General features: G+C 49.8%; 2 protein-coding genes and 1 non-coding gene across 6 annotated transcripts; 1 reads left to right on the plus strand and 2 right to left on the minus strand.

The window, feature by feature from the left end:
• Positions 1–3,876: 3,876 nt before the first annotated feature.
• On the minus strand, positions 3,877–3,984 carry LOC113595381 (small nucleolar RNA U13). Its single transcript, XR_003415883.1, has one exon. It is a non-coding gene; the product is annotated as a small nucleolar RNA U13 (small nucleolar RNA).
• A 3,650-nt stretch (positions 3,985–7,634) lies between these two features.
• Positions 7,635–16,203, plus strand: CAPNS1 (calpain small subunit 1). Of its 2 annotated transcripts, XM_027044830.2 has the most exons (11): positions 7,635–7,753; positions 8,632–8,849; positions 9,839–9,872; positions 10,155–10,244; positions 10,398–10,455; positions 10,557–10,621; positions 12,628–12,696; positions 12,797–12,875; positions 13,018–13,134; positions 15,407–15,465; positions 15,647–16,203. In XM_027044830.2, exons 2-11 carry the CDS (start codon positions 8,650–8,652, stop codon positions 15,671–15,673), a joined length of 798 nt encoding a protein of 265 aa, XP_026900631.1. In that variant the 5' UTR covers positions 7,635–7,753; positions 8,632–8,649; the 3' UTR covers positions 15,674–16,203. The 2 variants fall into 2 exon arrangements, with proteins under 2 accessions (XP_026900631.1, XP_053066134.1); XM_053210159.1 differs by lacking the exons at positions 7,635–7,753; positions 8,632–8,849 and adding an exon at positions 9,027–9,239.
• LOC106974717 (cytochrome c oxidase subunit 7A1, mitochondrial) lies at positions 11,022–18,634 on the minus strand. 3 transcript variants are annotated; one of them, XM_015072025.3, is made up of 4 exons: positions 18,560–18,634; positions 17,742–17,828; positions 17,521–17,605; positions 11,022–17,044 (listed from the first exon to the last, which is right to left on the minus strand). In XM_015072025.3, the coding sequence occupies exons 1-4, from the start codon at positions 18,572–18,574 to the stop codon at positions 16,989–16,991; spliced, it is 243 nt and encodes an 80-aa protein (XP_014927511.2). In that variant the 5' UTR covers positions 18,575–18,634; the 3' UTR covers positions 11,022–16,988. The 3 variants fall into 3 exon arrangements, with proteins under 3 accessions (XP_014927511.2, XP_026900652.1, XP_053066135.1); XM_027044851.2 differs by having other exon boundaries at positions 17,742–17,799; positions 18,462–18,589; XM_053210160.1 differs by lacking the exon at positions 11,022–17,044 and having other exon boundaries at positions 17,564–17,605; positions 18,462–18,618.
• Positions 18,635–19,368: the final 734 nt, after the last annotated feature.

The raw sequence follows: 19,368 nt of genomic DNA on the forward strand, positions 1-19,368 counted from the left end.
TCAGGCTCTGTGCCGACAGCTCAGAGCCTGCATCCTGCTTGGGATTCTTTGGCTCCCTTTCTCTCTGCCCCTCCCCCACTCACGTTTTGTCTCTCTCCTTCAAAAATAGATAAACATTAAAAAAAATTAAAAAGAAAAAAAGAAGAGTCACATGGTCTAGGTCTCAGCCAGCCAGGAAGCACCCCCCACCCCCAATGTGGGAGGTTTTTAAGGTCAGACCTGGAGATTGAACACCACACATGCCATTGGCTAGAAGTCAGTTATAGGTCCATATAAAATTGCAAGGGACAATAGGAAATATAGTTCAGCTGTGTGTGAAGAAACAAAGGGAAGCAGTTTTGGTGAGCAATTAGCTAACCTCTGCCACACGTTTTGGGACATGCTATATCTGAAAATAGAGATGGGTTATGTTTGTTTCCTTGTTCATTGCCTGTCTCCCTCTACTAGGATATGACCATTACATCCCCATCACTTATCCAGGGGTATGGGCATGGATATAGTAAGCACTCAATGAATATATGTAGAATAAATGAATGAAAAAAATTCTAGTAATTTTCAGATGACGCAATGTTTTGGACACACTAAAAATGATATTTTTAGGAACATGGGAATTGCTCAGGGTATGTATAATGGGCACTGTGGATTAGATAGAATTTAATATAAGCCCTCTAACAGAACTCAGTAGGGCAGCAGAGGCTTGAATAAAATTAAGTGTTCTTTCTTTCCCATGGTAGCCTGATGTAAGCAGTCCTGGGCTGATAACAAAGCTTAGTATCAGGTACCCAGACAGCTTCAATTGATGGCCCTGCCATCCCTAGGGGAGTGCCCTGGCCTGCATGGTCCAAGATGGCTCCCACCACATCCACATTCCAGGCAGTGAGAAAGAGAAAGAGGAAATCAAAACTAACTCTGATGCTTCTTCAGAGCACAACCAAGAAATGAAATCCTAGTTTTAGTGTTTAATTTATTCTGCCTTATGGAGTATGACAGTCATCTCCTTGGTTACTTTTCAGGGCAAAAGCTGTTAGAGCTGATGTCTAACAACGAGGTCGGGTCACGGGTGAGCAATCGAAGGGAATATAGCTGCAAGTTCCAGGTTAATGCAAGTTGTTTGCAAGTTGATGAGCAGGATGCAAATTGCATATGCAAATTTTATACATTATTAGAAATATATAAAAATAATTCCAGGACAAAAAATCAAATGAGAAATATAACTACATAGAAGTTGTCTTTGAGGGGCATCTGGGTGGCTCAGTCGTTAAGCACCTGACTTCAGCTCAGGTCATGATCTCACAGTTCTTGAGCTTGAGTCCTACATCGGGTTGAGCTTCAGCCCCCCTTTGGGTGAGCCTGCTTCTCTCTCTCTCTCTCTCTCTCTCTCTCTCTCTCTCTCTCTCCCCCTTCTCCCTCTGCCCCTCCTGGGATTCTCTCTCTCTCTCTCTCTCTCTCTCTCTGCCCCTCGCTCACTTGCAGCCTCCCCTCTCTTAAATAAATAAACAAATAAATAAATAAATGAATAAAACAAAAAAATGTTGTCTTTGAAAAGTGGGTGAATTTTTCCTTTTAATTTTTCTCTTGCTGTATTTTATACATTTTCTACAATGGGCAGGCATTACCAGGTATTTTAAATATTTTTAATTATGAAATATAGCACACCTACAGACAGAGAAAAAATAAGGATGCACAGTGTACAGGATCATTTTAACGTGAACACCCAAGTATCAGAGTGATCAGGCTGGATAGGGGTGGAATGCCGGAGAAAGTACCTGCTTTAGCTGGAGCAGGAGGCAGGAGGGAATTACCAAGGAAAGCTTTAGGGAGGGGAGCCATCTGAACCATGAGGAAGCCTCAAAGATGAGGAAGGTTTGTTGTGCAACCATGAAAGCACCTACTCTATTGACTGGTTTTCATTCTAATGAGGAAGTCTGAATTATATAAATAATCCCCCAAAGGATGATGATGATGATGATGATGAATAGCTAAGAATTATTGACCATGTGTCCCGTGCCTAGCTTTGAGCTGGGTGATGCTGGGGACATAGTGGTCCCTAAGATAGCCCTGCCCTCCGTCATAAGGCCTTCAATCCAGTCCAGGAAACAAACATTATTGATCACTATTGATTTTAATTTGTTATGATGTCTTGGGGAAGAAGTTTGGGGAATCTTAGGAGCATATAACAGGCAACCTGCTCCAGTCTGCGATAGGGGAGGTCAAGAAAGACTTCTTTGATGAAGTGCAATCACCGAAACAACTCCAAAGCAAGAAGGGTAGGAGAGCAGTCCCTGGGTGGCTCAGTTGGTTAAGCATCCAACTCTTGGTTTTGGCTCAGGTCATGATCTCACGGTTTCATGGGTTCAAGCCCTACGTCGAGCTCTGTGCTGGCATTGTGGAGCTTGCTTGGGATCCTCTCTCTCCCTCTCTCTGCCCCTCCCCCACTCACACTGTCTCTGTCTCTCTCAAATAAACAAACAAACTTAAAAAAAGGGGAGGGGTGGTACCAGAAACGTTCCTGCAGGGACACAGCCTATGCAAGAGCCTGGCAGCAGGGAGTCTGGGAAGAAGAATGGGGATAGAGTGATGGTTAATTTTTTCTGTCTGGCATACAGAGTTCCTCCATATTTGCTGTGTCTGTGAGGGTGTTTCCAAGCAAGATTATCATCTGAATCGGTAGACTGACTAAAGCAAACTGCCCTCCCCAATGCTTGGAGGCATACTCTAAATCTTTGAGGGTCTGAATAGAACCAGAGACTGCTGAAGGAATAAGTTGAGTTCTGCCTGACTGTGGCACTGGAACATTGGTCTTCTGCACTCAGACTGGGATTTATACCATTGGCTCCCCTGGTTTGTGGACCTCCAGACTTGGACCAGGACTTAAACCACTGGCTGTCCTGGGTCTCCAGCTTGTAGACAGCAGACTGTAGGACTTCTCAGCCACCGTAATAGTGTGCCAATTCCTTATAATAAATCTCTTTCTCCTATTTGTTCTATATATTCTGTTTCTCTGGAGAATCCTGACTAATACACCATTAAACAAAGGGCAACGGAGGGACATTAGTCTGGATTAGTCATCACATAACTATTTGGCATCAACCATGCTTGGGTTTAGACTCTGCCATCCCCTCAGGCAGGTGACACCACCTCTCTGAACCTCTACTTCCTCCTGCTCGTTCCTTCAGCAGAGTTGTGAGCAGCCCTCCAATACCTGCCTGTACAGCAGTTACCCCAGCTGGGTCATCAAGGCCTCAGGAGGTATTAGCTGGGTTATGGCTATTGTCCGTTTATTCACCGGTGGCATTGTAACACGAACATCGTTAAGGCAGCAAATTGTGAGGATTAAAAGCATGAGCTACAGAGCCAGCCTTCCCGAGTTCAGATCTTTTTTTTTTTTTTTTTAATAGGCTGTACACCCAGCGAGGCTTGAACTCACAACCCCAAGATCAAGAGTCACATGCTCTACCAACTGAGCCAGATAGGCACCCTGCTGAGTTCAAATCTTGACTCTGGCACTCACTAGCTGTGTGATCTTGGGCAAGTAATCCCATCTCTCCCCTCATTGACATGGTATAGTAACACTTCTACCTGCATCAGTCAGAATAGGCTGGAATATGCTGTGGTAAGAAATGAGCCCTAGACCTTAGTGGACTAACTCCTCAAATTTTATTTCTTGCACATAGAAACAGGCATGTCCTCCATGCCATGGCTTAGTGACCCAGTTAGCTTCCTTCATGTGGCACCTCTGTGCTTGCCTGACTCCCAGTGTTGCCTAGGCAGGAGATGAGAGCATAGAGCATCCTGTATTGGCTTTTAGATTTATTTATTTATTATTATTATATTATTGTTATTATTATTATTATTACTATTATTATTATTATTTTACATCAGACAGGTAATGTGCCAACATTGTAACAAGGTTTAAGGGTGGCTGGCACATGTCACATAACAGCATGAACATCCAATCATCACACCTATGAACTACAAAAGGATCTAAATGCTACATTTAAAAGTGACATTCCTGGGGCACCTGGCTGGCTTAGTCTGTAGAGCATGTGAGTCTGCACTGTTTGATTTCTGGGCCATGAGTACGAGCCCCACACTGGGTACTTATTACTTAAAAAATCAAATAAGGGGTGCCTGGCTGGCTTAGTGGGGGGAGCACGTGACTCTTGATCTCAGGGATGTAAATTTAAGCCCCATGTTGGGTATAGAGAGTACTTAAAAATAAAATCTTTAAATATTAAATAGAGGCACCTGGGTGGCTCAGTTGGTTAAGCATCCGACTCTTGTTTTCGGCTCAGGTTGTAATCTCAAGGTCATGAGATCGGACTCTGTGTTTGGCTCCATGCTAACCATAGAGCCTGCTTGGGATTCTCTGTCTTCCACTCTCTCTGCCCTTCTTCCGCTTGCATTTTTTCTCTCTCTCCAAAAAATAAATAGGCATTTAAAGAAAATAAAAATAAATAAAACAAAATTAAAAAATAAGTAAAAGTGACACTCCCAATATTTCCCTTCATATTTTATTGGCCAAAACAAGTCACATAACCATGCCTGAGGTCAAAGAAATCTGGGAGATGGTGGAAGACTTTAGTAACGCTTGCTGTACTATCTCATTGATGGTGCTGAAATTCAATGAGAAAACTTACACAAAACATTTCATTCTTCAACAAATATTTACTGAGTACCAAAGACGTGCCAGGCACTGTTCTAGGAACCAGGTACACAGCGGTGAGCAAGAGACAGAAATCCTTTGAGGAGCTAATATTCTAGTGGGAGAGAAAGACAAGGAACAGGATAAATAAGTAAACTATACACTATGTTAGCAGATGATAAATGATAAAGGCAGTGGGGGGTGGGATGGGGAGTGTGTGGGGGGGGTGAAATCAGAGATCTGAAAGGACCTTCCTGAGACCACTATGTGTGCAGACTTGAGGCACTGAGAGGTGAGGCACTTAAGGTGCAGCTAGAGAGGGCCTTGGTAATGGGGTAGCAGCCCTCAAGTGCACCAGGAAACAGGCTGTTTGGATATGGCTGCACTCACTTGCTGAGCCTCCCTGTCTGTGTTCAGCTGGGAACATCCAGGGTAAGCTGCCAGTAGGGCTTCTTCTCACTTTCTTAAGAGAGGTAACAGGACACATCACTAGCATGAGGACTTTGACTTTTACCAGGAGAGAGGTACAGCCAGAGGAGGACTCAGTCAGGAGGGCCCAGTCAGGTCAGGGCCTGACTCAGGGAGTCACAGGCTCCGTCTGGCTCTGGGTGGGATGCCCACTGTGAGGGCAGGCATGGGAGCAGGGAGCCTGGGGAGGGGCTACTGTGGTGACCAGGAAGGGGAGGGTGGAGGCCTAGCCAGGGCAGGGGCAGTGCAGGGGAAGAGAGTTTAGATTCTGTTAGTGGAGTCAACAAGGTTTCCTGACAGGTTGGAGTAGGTGTGAAAGAGAGGTCAGGGATGATCTGGGGGTGTCTAGTCTCAGTCACTGGAAGGACAGGGAAGGTGGGGAGGGAGTATATTTGGGAGGAAGTCAGAAGCTTAGTTTAGGATGTGTGCAGTTTGAGACAATTATAAGACAGCACCCACCCCCCCCACCCCCCCACCCCACCCCCCCTGCCCAGAAGGTGAGTAGCATGCAGGTTGTAGGAGCCTGGTGTCTGGGTTGAAGACAGAAATTTGGATATTAATAGCCTAGAGATGGAATTTAAACCATGCATGTGGGGCAGATCCTCTATGATATGAGTGGGATCCAGAGGAGCAAGGCCTGAGACTTGGAACTTGCCAGGATTAAGAGGTCAGGGAGACAGACCTAGGTGACAACAAATGGGATAAGATGGCAGTGTGTGTTACAAGGAAGTATAAGTTACAAGCAGGTGACAGCAAGCCTCACCTAGTCATGGGTGGGGGTGGAGACTGGGAGTGCTTCCTAGAAGAGGTGACTCCTGAGCCGACACCAAAGCCTGAGTACATACATCACCAGGCAAAAAAGGCAGGAGTGTTCCAAGTAGAGGTCACAACCCATGCAAAGGCTGGCTGCAAGTGAGCCGCTGGAGAGGGCAGAGAGCGGAAGCTTTCCAGTCTGGCAGGGAAGGGTGCGGTGAGAAGGGAATCCGGATTAGTCATCATCAAGTTTTGGCATTAGCCAAGCCCAGGTTCACACCTGGTCCTGCCATCCTCTGTGACCTGAGGCAAGTGACCCGGCCTCTATGTTCTCTCCAAGTTCCTGCCTCAGGCAAGTCTTGTATAGCAATTCTTTGGCTTGGCTGCAACTGCATTTTTGTCTGTTGTGATCTTGTTATCTGAGATATTATCATATTAATTACATTATTTATTTTATTTTTTTTTTAGTAATCTCTACACCCAATGTGGGGCTCAAACTCATGACCCCGAGATCAAGAGTTACAGGCTCTTCCAACTCAGCCAGCTAGGCGCCCCAATATTAATTATATTACAGAAGAGTCAAATACATTAAGGTAGTGGTTAAGGTTACAGGCTAGGGAGTTTTTGCTCAGTTTATTTCTTTGTAAAATGGAAATACTGAATTCACCCATTCCATAGGACTGTTATGAAGGCATATGAAGATATACATAAAGTGCTTAGGAGAGTGCTTGGCCTGTATTTTTATCAGTGTTGTCTAAAGATGAGTCAGTCAACCACCAGACACACAAAATTACTCTTTACTAAGCGTTTAACCACTTAATTCTGAAGGGAGCTTGGGAACAAGCTCATTTTAAAGCTTTTTTAAAGATTAAAAAAATCCTTTAAAAAAATAAAATCCTTGCTCAGAGCCCAAAGGATCCGTTAGGAAATGGCAGAGTCAGGATTCAAACTCAAGCTAAGCCAGACTCCAGGGGAGATTCTAAACGCTAGACTTGGGATTAAACTCCATCTGAGTAGCCCTGAAATTTGGAGGTTGGAGCCTGAGAAAGGTCTCCAAAGGAGACTTCAGTCGCTATTTTCCCGGCCAGCTTCTGCATTCGCCCCACCTCTCACCCTTAACCCGCTCTTGGGAACATCTAGCCTCAAAAGCCAAGACGTGGCCAGAGGGACTCTTCCTGTGCCCGGGCCCCTCTTTAGAGATGGGAAGAATGAGGCGACACTTGGTGACCCTGACTCGGGATAAGAGGGTGCGGGATTGGAGGAGGCAGAGACAGCTTTTGCAGGCGGCAAAGTCCTACCCGCACGACTGACCGCCATCCGGGCTGCTGCAGGGTCCCGGGCAAGCCTTAGCCCCCTACCCCAAATGCGGGCACTTGTCCCCGGGCTGTGGGCCATACAAAATTCAGGGTCTCCGGATGTTTTGTCGCGACAAGGCTAGGAGCCGAGTGCTAGAGTCCCTTTTCCAGCGGACCGAAAATCGCACCCGTGGCCGCGTGGAGGCTGGCTTTGGGGCGAAAACTCACACTGCAACACTAGGGTGTGATCTCGGGCACGGTGACTGCAATCCCCCCGGATTTCTTCAACAGAGCCGGAGACTAGGGTAAGACCTCAGAGCTGTGAAGCCAGGGCGGGGACAGAACCCACGGTCCTGGAAACCAGCAGGGCGGAGCTGTGGCCGCCGCATCTCCTTTTGTGAGGCGGATCCGGATCACGCACGCGCAGCTTCAATCCCGGCGCTAGGACCGCGCGGATGCATGCTTGGCCACGCCGCAGTGCTTAACCCGGTCCAGGCCGCCTGAGTCACGAGCCCCGCCCTACGGAGCCGGACGCGGCCGGAGGCCCCGGAGCAGCACAGGCGAACGGACCCGCGGACCTGTGAGCTAGGCGGTGAGCGCCCGATTTGGATTATCCCTGTGCTCTGTAATCCCGGCCCTTGCGGGCCCAGATTCCACGAGACCCTTAAATCTCGGCCTCAGGGGTCTCCCAGACCCATGATCTCAGATTTGAAGCCCCAGTCTGTCCGATCCCTATCCCGCCCCGGGGACTTTTCCACCCTCAGTTTTAGGATCTAAAATACGAGCCCTTGGATTTGAGAGGTACCCCACAAATTCTGACCAGGGTGGGATCTCCAGAACCACGATCCTTACTTAGATCCGTGTTCCCAATTCTAATGGGAACCCTGTTATCCCGGGCCCCGGGATTCACATCCACAATTTTGACCCGAGCCCACAGAACCAGCGGTGACACTGTAATCCCTCTCCTGGGAGTACCTAAACCCTCAAGCCCACATTCTGGATTTCCTAAACCCTGACCCGGAAGCCTCCGGGTCGGGAATCTCGGATCCGCGCCCCTGACCCGCCCAAGATCCCGAAGTCCAGTTCTGAGGCTCAAGTCTCAGATTCGAGTGGCCAGACACGTCAAACTTGTGGCCCTCATCTTGAGAACCCCACCAGAACCGGGACCTCTACCCTTAATGATGCCTATGCATAGACTCAGTCCAGGGTCCTTCAAGTCAGACAGAGATCCTTTGGACCCCGAGGGGATTTCAAGATCCTCCTTCCCTATCCCACTCCTCCAAGAACTACCTTCCTCCGGAAGCCCAGACCCCATCCCAAATGGACCTTCAAGTCCCAGCGGGAGGATAAGTTCCCGCCCGGAGGCCTCATATTACTACCCCAAGTGCAGCTGCCAGAAATGCCTATTTTTGTGGGGAGGGAGCGGGCTCAATAGCGATGCGGCCTATTGACCCCTTTTTTCCCCCTCAGGAATCTAAATTCGCAGCCATGTTCCTGGTTAACTCGTTCTTGAAGGGAGGCGGCGGCGGGGGAGGTGGGGGCCTGGGCGGAGGCCTGGGGAATGTAATCGGAGGCCTGATCAGCGGGGCCGGAGGAGGAGGAGGCGGCGGCGGCGGCGGCGGCGGCGGCGGAGGAGGCGGTGGCGGAACTGCCATGCGCATCCTGGGCGGGGTTATTAGCGCCATCAGGTAAGGGGGTTGGGGCTGAGGAGGGGAGGGGCCTGGCGGAGGAGCATGTCCCACCTGCATAGATTGAGGTAGTCTGGGGACTGACCTGCATCCTTAATTAGGCTGGGCGGGGCCTGGGCTGGGGTTAGAGGAGGGCCCCTCCCGAGGGGGCGGGCCGTAGTGAGGCTAATGGCAGTTCAGGAGGCGGGGCTTGGCATGGGCGGAGTCTGACAGTTGAGGGGATATTGTGATGGGACGCGGCTGGGTTTTGGGAGGTGGGGCTTAATGGGTCTGGGCGAGGCCCGCTTCCCGCTAGCCTGGAAACGAACGTTAAGAGGGTGGAGCCAATGAGGCTGGGAGTGGCTTCATGGGGGCAAGGCTTGTCTTAGGGTTGCGGCAAGGCCGTCGTAGGTGTGTCAGTGAGGAAGTAGACGCAGAAGAGGCCGAGGCCTGATGGGATAGGGGAAATGTTCTTGAAGGGGCTGTGTCCGTCTGGGAACTGGCTGGATTAAAACAGAAATACATCCTGGTGGAGGTAGAGCAGGTTATCGTTAGGTGCCATTAGGCCCCTAACCTTGGCCACCCCTCGAAGGGGTGGGAACTCGTGGAGCTGGGGTGGGATGTTGGGAAGACACCGGGGTTTAGGAAGCCAGGGGATGGAGTAGGTTCCTAGACAGAAAGGACCTGAGGAGGTTAGCTAACCTGGGAAGCTGGGTTAGCGCTTCTATGAAGCAGCCCTCAAAGGGGCTGGGTCTATTGAGGTATCTGCTATAGGGCAGTGTGCTCTGGCAGGAGCGGAACCTACTGTGGGGGGCGGGCCTGTAGGTTTCCTGCCAGGTGCAACCAGGGTAGCAAAGATAGGGGTAGATGAAGACAAGGACAGATGAGGCAGGCAGAGGGGGCAGGTATGGAGAGTAGTGGTAGGGAGGTTGAAGGGTTGGGGCGTGGGGTCTGGCACTGTCTATGGAGGCCCCGCCCCTTGGTGCTAACTCCCTTACTCCTCTCTCCAGTGAGGCAGCTGCACAATACAACCCAGAGCCTCCGGTAAGCCACCCTCCACAATCAAAGACCTTGCTTCTCACTCCAAGGCCTTTTTCATCGCCCATCCTTGTCCCCTTTGTCTTATAAAATTCTTCTCATTTAGTTTCTCCCTTGTTGTGTCCCCGAATTTAGTCATGGGTCTTAGCTATATCCACTCCCTCTTCACTGACCACCTCTCATTCCTTTGATCATCCAGTCACCCAGCCCACTCTGACTTTCCCACCTAGGGCTGTTCTGGCCAGGGCACCCCTCCCCCACTTGCTCTGAGATCTCCTCCCTCTACAGCCTCCACGCACCCATTACTCCAACATTGAGGCCAATGAGAGTGAGGAGGTCCGGCAGTTCCGGAGGCTCTTTGCCCAGCTGGCTGGAGATGTAAGTAACCCTGGGCTCCCATCCTTGTCCTAACTTCCATGCCTTCCTTTGGGCTGCCCTTGCATGCACACTCAACAACTGCAATATCCAAAGAATCCCCATTCTGCCTCATGACACTCTTCCCTTTTAACCATCCCCGGCTTCTCCCTACAGGACATGGAGGTCAGTGCTACAGAACTCATGAACATTCTCAACAAGGTCGTAACCCGACGTGAGTGATTGGGGTCAACACACAGGGCAGGTTTAAAGTCATGGGTGCTGGCTGGGGTAGCTGTGTCCTCTGGCCTCTGACTTTCAACCTGTCTCCCACAGACCCTGATCTGAAAACTGATGGTTTTGGCATTGACACATGTCGCAGCATGGTGGCCGTGATGGATGTATCCTTGGGGCAATCTAGAGGAAGTTTTGGATGAAGAAGGAGTTTTGTGGGAGCACAGTTGGGACAGTCAGGGTGTAGCTTTCATACCCACAATGTGGACATGCATATATATCAGAACACACATCCACTACCACACATCCAGACATGTGGCAATAAATAGTAACATCACCTGTCACTTCACAGCCATCCTGTTAAACAGGCAGAATTGTTATAGTCCATTTTATAGATGAAGAAACTGAGACTCAGAGAGAGGCAATCATTTGTCTGAAGTTATAAGTAAAGGGTAAGTGCCAGGATAGGAATTTGGACTCAGGTCTTTTAGGCTTGAGGACCCAAGCTTATTTCTTGCCTTCCTGCCTTCCTTCCTTTTTTTATTTTTATTTATTTTAGACAGAGAGAGAGAGAGAGAGCAGGGGAGATGGGCAGAGGGAGAGAGAAAATCCCAAGCAGACTCTGCACTCAGTGCATAGCCTGGGATTGTGACCTGAGCCAAAACCAAGAGTCAGACATTCAACTGATTGAGCCACCCAGGCGCCCCTCTTTTTTTTTTTTTTTTTTTTAAAGTAAGCACTATACCCAGTGTGGGGCTTGAACTCATGACTCTGAGATCAAGAGTAGCATGCTCTACCGACTGAGCCAGCCAGGTGCCCCAAGAACCCAAGCTTATAACTGTTATAGTTGTGCCCATATACATGTACATGTATACAAGGGCATACCCATATACATGAAGATATATGAAGGCATGGTCACAGGAACACATGCATGTTTACACATGGGCCAGTCAGTAGCTGATCTTGGATCTGTGCACGCTCAGCACATAGGGAAAATGTAGACACACATATTGTCATGTGATCACATACATGTGTTGCACAGTTACATAATCTTGGCTGTGCCATTTAACAAGGTTACTGAGCCTCTCTGTGCCTCCGTCTGCTTGTCTATAAAATGAGGTAAATGATTATGGTGACACCTGATTTGGAGCGCCACCCAAAGGTTTAGCACGCTGCATAGCACTTAGTACTAAATGGTCTGTACACATTAGCTGCTACTGTGATCTTCTGTAGATTTTCATCTCTGAATCTGTTTCTTTCTCTGTGACTGGGGAATAATACTGGTAGGCCAGTGTCTTAAGAATTTAGTGAGAAAAGTAATGTTCCTGAGAAGCTTAGCACTGCCTGGCATGTGTTAGGTAACTTGATAAAGTCTTGGCTGTCCTTGTTATTGAGAGTTTATCAAATACTAGCCTCTGAGCTAAGGGCTTTATCTCATTCTGTTTTTATCACAAACCCAGCGGGTGTTTATTATCACCTTTCCTTAGAATTCTAAGACCCTTGTTTTTCACATGTCCTGACATTTATGAAATTGAATTGCTATTATGAATTTTATAAATGAGGAGTTAGCAACTATTGTCAGGTAAGGAATTTATAGTTTAGAGAAGTTCAATATAATTCCCCATGGTTATGTTTAAATTAGAAATATAGGGGCACCTGGCTAGATCAGTTAGTAGAGCATGTGACTTTTGATCTTGGAGTTGTAAATTAGAGCCCCATGTTAGGTGTAGAGATTACTTAAAAGTAAAATCTTGAGGCACCCGGGTGGCTCAGTTGGTTAAGTGTCTGACTTGCTCAGATCATGATCTCACAATTTGTGAGTTCGAGCCCCATGTCGGGCTCTGTGCTAACAGCTCAGAGCCTGGAGCCTTCTTCAGATTCTGTGTCTCCCTCCCTCTGCCCCTCCCCCACTCACATTCTGTTTCTGTCTCTCTCTCTCTCTCTCAAAAAATAAATAAACATTAAAAAAATAAAAAATAAAATCTTAAAAAATATATGAACTAAACTACATATGGATAAAAAGAAAAGTAAAACCATATCCAAGGTGACATGACTGGGGTGGGATGGGAGCTAGGGTTTTAGCCCAGGTCCCCCTGCTTGGTCATTATTCCATGGCATACAGTGCATGCCTCTGGGTACAACCATCACACTATTCTTAACACCCTTCTACCAGAGTGACACCACAGGCAAGCTGGGCTTCCAAGAATTCAAGTACTTGTGGAACAACATCAAAAAGTGGCAGGTGCGTGGTAACCTCACACTCCTAGCATAGAGACCCTCAAGCCATGAAGATGCCATGCCCCACGATGTTCAGTTGACTTCTTCCCTCCCTGTCCCCACAGGCCATATATAAACAGTTTGATGTTGACCGTTCAGGTACCATTGGCAGCAGTGAACTCCCAGCAGCCTTTGAGGCAGCAGGTACGGCTGGCAGGGACATGGTTGGACTGGGTGGGGGGATGGGTAAGACAGCCCCTAGTGCGCTGGTCTGAGGGTGAGTCCCAGGGGTGGGAGTGGGTTGGGCCTTGTGGGCCTCACACCTGAGAAATGAAACCATTCTCAGGGTTCCACCTGAATGAACATCTCTACAACATGATCATCCGACGCTACTCAGATGAAGGAGGGAACATGGATTTTGACAACTTCATCAGCTGCCTGGTCAGGCTGGATGCTATGTTCCGTGAGTGATATACCCCAGCTCTCTTCCTGGGTGGGGATTTGTTCTACCTCCTATGGGCGAGGTCTTCTCTGAGTCTGGCCCTGAGGCAAGCAGCTCCAGTGAGCGAAACACCCCCAGTTCCCACCCTCACGTCACTCACAGTCCACTGGAGGAGAGGCAAATCACCAGACAGTGACAGCTCAGAATGGTTACATTTGGGGTAGGGAAGCTCAGGGCAGAGTGATCGAGCGTGAGAGGAGAAGCTCAGGGCCAAGTGGGTTTAGATTTATGAATGGGGACTATTCATAAATAGTGGACTATTTGAACCTAGGAGGTACCCGATGCAGACTAAGGGATCAAGAGAGCTTCCTGGAGGAAGACACATGTGAATTGGGGCCTGAGGGACGAGGAATAACTCTAGGGGTAGAGGGGAGACAAGTGTTCCTCTTGGAATAACTCATACGAAGGCCAACAGGGGAAGGTGCTTTTGGTGTTTTTTGTTGAATTCCATTCTCAATGCTGGAAAGGGGGTAGGGTGCAGAGACAAAGGCTGGGAGGGGTTAGCAGGGGCTAGATTGTGAGGGCTCTTATGACCATGATTGCATTGAATCCTTAAGACTACCCTGAGAAATGGGAGTTCCTGGCCCCATTTTCTGGAGGAGGAACCTGGGGTTCAAGGAGGCAAAACTGCTTGCTCACAGCCACTCAGCTAGGAAGTTGCAAAGCCAGAATTTGAACTTGGATCTGAGAGAACTGAGTGAAAGGAAGTAGAGCAGTGGGCATGGTCAGGCCATGCAGGGCTGTGAGTGTCACGTTCGGTGGTGTTCAGACATTACTGGGGGGCACTGGAGAGCTATAACAGGTTCTAGACAGAGGAAGGACAGGGCCAGATTTGGTTTTAGGAAGATCCTCTAGCCTCATGAGAGCCCAGAAAGGGCAAAGCATTAAAACCTTGGGCAGAGAAAAAGGGGCAGGTATGTCAGGGACATGAAGGGGAAGATGGGAATGGATAATAAGGGCAGATGATTCCAAAAGTCACATATGAGAAGGCTTAAGAAATGGCTATTGGCAATAGTAACTGTAGTGAGTGCAGTGTCTGGGATACTACTTGTGTGGACACCTGAGGGTATAACTGAGTGGTGAATGAGAGAGGGAGCACAGACAGTGTAGGCTCAGGATTGCTTAGGTTTGGCTATGGGTGGGGAACATGAGTCAGGTTTCAGGGCAGGAGTGGGGACCATACCAAACTAAGAGCAGGAAGAGGAGGAGAGCTAGGCCCTTAGAGGTTTATGCAAGGCTGGGGCTTAGGCAGAGGTGGGGTACAGGTCATATGGAGGCCATTATTGAGGGGGCTTACAGCCTGGGTTCCAATCCTGATGTTCCTAGGGCGCATTACTTCACATCTCTGGCCCTGTTTGAAAATGACAATCTGGGCGCCTGGGTGGTTCAGTCAGTTGAGCATCTGACTTTGGCTCATCATGATCTCTGGGTTGGTGACTTTGAGCCCCACATCAGGCTCTCTGCTGTCAGCCTGTCCGTGCAGAGCCTGCTTTTGAATCCTCTGTCCTTCCTCCACTCATGCTCTTTCTCTCAAAAAATAAATAAAACATAAAAAAAATGACACCTCACAAAATTTAATTAAATGAATTAATACATGGAAAGCACTTTATGCAGTGCTTGGCATAGAGTAAGAACTCAATAAGTGCTTGCCATTATTTTTTTCACGTGTGTGTGTGTGTTGTGTGTGTGTGTGTGTGTGTGTGTGTGTGTGTGTGTATGTATTATTGAGTAAATGACATCCAATGTGGGGGCTCATGCCCCTGAAATGCTGCAGTCAAGAGTCAAATGCTCCACCAACTGAACCAGCCAGGTGCCCCAAGTGCTAGTATCATCATTCTCATATATTAGTATATTTTTATCCTTGTTTTTAAAGATTTTGTTATTTTTCTAATGTTTATTTACTTTTTGAGAGAGAGAGAGAGAGAGCAAGAGAGCATGCAAGTGGGGGAGGGGCAGAGAGAGAAGGAGACAGATAATCTGAAGTAGGCTCCACACTATCAGCGCAGAGCCTGACTCAGGGCTCCAGCTCACGAGCCATGAGAGCATGACCCGAGCCAAACACAACTGACTGAGCCACCCAGCCACTCCTAAGATTTTATTTTTAAGTTATCTCCACACCCAACATGGGGTTCGAACTCAGAATCCCAAGATCAAGAGTCGCATACTCTACTGACCAACCCAGGCTGTATATTTTTATCCTAAAAGGCAAATCCCCATCCCTTTCCTTCTCTAGGTGCCTTCAAATCTCTTGACAAGGATGGCACTGGACAAATTCAAGTGAACATCCAGGAGGTAAGAACCCCCATTCTGGGATGTGGGTGTCTGGCAGGGGACTCCCTCCTCTCAACCCCATGTACCAGCTCTGAGCTTGGACTCCCGCCCTCCTATTATCCCAACAAACCCAGGGTCAAAGCAGAGAATGTGTCTGCTAGTATTCCGTTCTCTGCTCCTCACTCTGCCTTTCTCTCCCCAGTGGCTGCAGCTGACGATGTATTCCTGAATGAGAACCCCAGACCTGCCCCCTCATTGCCTTGCTATAGGAGTCCCCTTGGATTCTTCCGTCCCTCCCAGGGCTGAGCCAGTCTGCAGTGTTGCCTTCATGGGTCCTACTGGCCCACAGGTCTTTCGGTTCCCCTAGCCCTTGGCACGCGGCTTTTCAGTCAACAGCCAGGGCCCGACATGCCCCGACGTGCCATGCCCTGAGTTACCCCTGGCTCTGAGACACTCTAACACACCCTGCTCCAAGGGTTACCCCACGCCCAGCACACCCATCCCACACCCACTCCATAACCCCTCTCATGTACATGTGCCAAACCCAACAGTTATGTTGCTTCCACACCCCAAGGGCCCTTCCCTCAGTTCTGGGAGGCTCCCTCCAGTCCCTACACACTCTGGCACACCTGTTCACAGTTACTACCCTGGCCGAACTCCAGACCATAATAGGCCCAGGCGCCCCTGTGCCTTTGTCTCTGCTCTCAGCCTGCCAGGCCCAGGAGGAAATAAAAGCACCCCAGTTGCTGCTGTCTCTGAGATCTGCCTCCTGTTTTGAGAGTTGAGTGGTGGCTCTGTCTCTATCAGGGGCAGAGGGAAGTCTAGGTCCTAGGAGGCAGGGGTGGTTTTGTCTGTCTCCCATGTCTGTCCCCAGGCCTGGATCTGCATGTTTCCTAGTCCTTTTCTTATCTATGTCTTTTTTCTCATACTGGATTCTAGTTGAGCCGGAGCCTCATTCTTGCTGAGATCTCTCACAGATCCTGTGGAGACTGAGACTGGGACGCATAAGCCTGGGCAATCTCTGCTTCTGCTGCAAGAGCCAGGCTCTTGGGAGGTCTCAGTACCACCCCTGGCTCTGTCCCCCAAGGCCATGTTTGCCCCCTCTCTGCTCTGTCCTAAGTGAGTCTGCCCTCAGTTGCCTCTGCCTCTGTTGTGTCATGGGCCAAATTTAGTATCTTCCTTCCCACCCTCAAACCTCTGCAGGGAGAGGGGCTGCCATCCCAGAATCCAGAGGCCCTGTCGAACAGGGGACACAACCCCAGACTCCCAGGTCCGGAGAGGCAGCCCAGGGGTGCTGTTTGGGGTCCCCAGCCCCTCAGGAGGGCTGAGAGGCAGCGGCATCGTAGGAGTAGGCTTGTAGTAGCAGTGATCCTCTAGCATGAGGGACTCCAGGCTGGGACAATGTGCTGTCCATAGTGTAGAGATTCCTTGCTGGTGGGAAAATGTGTTTGGGGGGCATACAAACAGAGGCCACGGTTGGGCTGGGTTCCCCAAGAAGCCAGCACATTTATTGATGCTTGTTCAGGTCCTGCAGGCTTCTTGTCTCACTTGTTGTGAGGGAAGGAGGCCCAGCCAAGGCAGTACAGGCTATAGACGGTGCCTAGAGAGGGAGTATGGTGACAAAGAGTGAGATCCTAATTGCTTCCCTGAACCCCATCTCAGGCTTTGAAGGCCCTGTGTAGGCTCCTTAATCACCAGTCTGGATCCTATCCCCAGATCAGGCTCCAGCTCCCTTCCTAAACTGCACTTCAGGTACAGAATCCCCTAGCCTTGATCCAGACCAGGCTTCCAGCTTTCTCCACAATTCCTGCCTTGGCTCCCCCACACCCGCTCCTGGGACAGGAGCCCAAGCTCTAGGTGCTACCTTCCTATATGCCAGCGTGGACTCCTGGACGATCCCCAAACCTGGCCAGCCCAGAACCCAATCCCCCTCCCTAAGCCCCTGACCAGTCACTAGCCCTCTCCCCAGACCTCAGCCGAGGAACCAGCCCGTTTCTCACTCCAGCTCGAGCCCCGCGCCCCCTCCCGGCCCCCATCCCTCCTCCGCAGTTCAGGCCCACAAGGCCCTGTACTCACCCCCTAGACACAGGCCCATGGTCAGTCGATACAGGATGTTGTCTGTTGCCCCGCCCTTCAAGTGTACTGGGAGGTCATTGTCCGCCTGGGTGGTGGGAGCGACCAATGAGAAAGGGGTACACGTTGCTCTGTGGACTGTATTCCCCGGCTGCCCCTACTCGGCTCAAGGACCGAGCTTGGGGGTCAGGGTTCTTCCCTTCGCCCGCCCCCGCTCCGCCTACCTGGAAGACTTTCTGTTTCTCAGCCACTCGGTTCTCAAAGCGGTTCCGGGCGGTTGAGCTGAAAGAGCGAACCAGTGCTTGGGAGACCTGGCAGGGGAGGGAGTGGATGGGTATTGGAAACACCTGAAAGGGCGCCCCAAAGGGGTCCAGCTGTTGGGGGGTGGGGTGAAGAGTCGGGCTTTCAAGAGGCCCGACACTGGGACGGCTCTATTCCTTGCGAGAGTCTCAAAAGCTAGATCCGAACCGCCAGCACGAGGAAAGGAAGGGGTCCCGTCAAGAAAGCCCAGAAAAAAGGGCTCGCGCCTAGAGGGTCTGATTGAGAGGTTCCCGGATTGTTTAGAGGGTCCTGGAAGAGGGGGGAGGGGGGGCAGATGGGAGACTTGTTCTGCGTGTCCAAGTCGGGGGTGTTTTTGGGGGCGAGGGTTTCCTGGATTAATGGGAGGAGCCCAGGTCCCAGGAATGATCCACTCCTGGATCTGGGTGCCTAGTGGGGATTCCATACTGCCTAAGAAGTGAGGGGGAGGGGAAGCGGTGTTAAGTTCCCAGGGCCTAGGTCCGAGATGTTAAAGGAACCCTAGATGAAGGAAAGAAGCTCAAACTGGGGCATTGGGCCATGTTGGGGGTTCCCGGTTGTCTCAGAACCCCTTGGATTAGAAGGAGGGGGGGGTTGAGGGTCCCAGACTGTTTAGGAGGTAGTCCCAAAGTCTGAAGGGGGCTCACGTTCCAAAGCCCCAGATCCCGGGATGTTCAGTGAGTCTCGTTCTAGGGGCGAGGGCTTCCGGGTTGGGGTCCCCGGCCCAGCTCTTGGGGGCCCTCACCCGCAGGGCCCTCATTCTGCGTCCTCCTCTTCGGCCGGAGTCACCTCCCCTCTCAGCCCAAGGACACACAGGGCCCTCCCCTCCCCGGGAATTGCAGGCCACGCCCTCGGCACGCCGCGACAGCTGCTCCTGGGGTCAGTGGTGGCGGGCGGGGTGTGGGGAAAGTCGAACAAATCCGGCAGCCAGATTCGCATTTGTCCAACAGACGCGCGAAGAGGCTCCAATCCCGCCCCCGTACCAAAATGTTTAAAGCATTCTCTGTTCCTTGGAATTTCTACTGGTCCAAGTGGAGAGGAAAACGGAATGTGTTTTTGGTTTGTTTCTTCGGAGATACTCGTCCAGGGCAAGTGCAATTCCTCCCCCAGGGTCTCTCAGATCCGTCCTAAATGGGTGATGGCACCTCAGAGCCTTAGGGTATCTGTAAAATGGGGACTAAGTCTGGATCTTCCTCAAAGGTTTGTCAAGATCATTAAATGAACTCCTAGAACAGCGTAACTGAGCTAACAGTTATAATTGAGGTAATAACTTGCAAAATTATTGCACAACTGGACTAATAACTATTGCACAGAAACAAATAAGACCTTACTCTTACTATTTTCTAGCGGTAAGCTTGTTAAAAAATTTAACCTCGTAAATTTGAAGATCTGAAAGACTTTCATTAAGCGATTCATGAATTGGGCAGCATCCTAACAGGTTTATGTACCAAATATTTTTATACTCAGCTAATTTTCATTTTACCATGGAAAACTTCAAACAGAAAAAAGCAGAGAGAAAGGTACAATGCTTCAACAATTACCACCATTATGTTT

This window comes from Acinonyx jubatus, chromosome E2, assembly GCF_027475565.1.
Source record: "Acinonyx jubatus isolate Ajub_Pintada_27869175 chromosome E2, VMU_Ajub_asm_v1.0, whole genome shotgun sequence".
NCBI classification, from domain to species: Eukaryota; Metazoa; Chordata; class Mammalia; order Carnivora; family Felidae; genus Acinonyx; species Acinonyx jubatus.

Coding starts and splice junctions, on each gene's coding strand:
- CAPNS1 (XM_027044830.2), top strand. CDS start 8,650: ATGTTCCTGGTTAACTCGTTCTTGAAGGGAGGCGGCGGCGGGGGAGGT. Junction 10,456..10,556: donor CAACAAGGTCGTAACCCGAC/GTGAGTGATTGG, acceptor TGTCTCCCACAG/ACCCTGATCTGAAAACTGAT. Junction 10,622..12,627: donor GCATGGTGGCCGTGATGGAT/GTATCCTTGGGG, acceptor CCCTTCTACCAG/AGTGACACCACAGGCAAGCT.
- LOC106974717 (XM_027044851.2), bottom strand. CDS start 18,574: ATGAGGGCCCTGCGGGTGAGGGCCCCCAAGAGCTGGGCCGGGGACCCC. Junction 17,800..18,461: donor GGGATCTGGGGCTTTGGAAC/GTGAGCCCCCTT, acceptor TCGCTCTTTCAG/CTCAACCGCCCGGAACCGCT. Junction 17,606..17,741: donor AGAAACAGAAAGTCTTCCAG/GTAGGCGGAGCG, acceptor CCCACCACCCAG/GCGGACAATGACCTCCCAGT.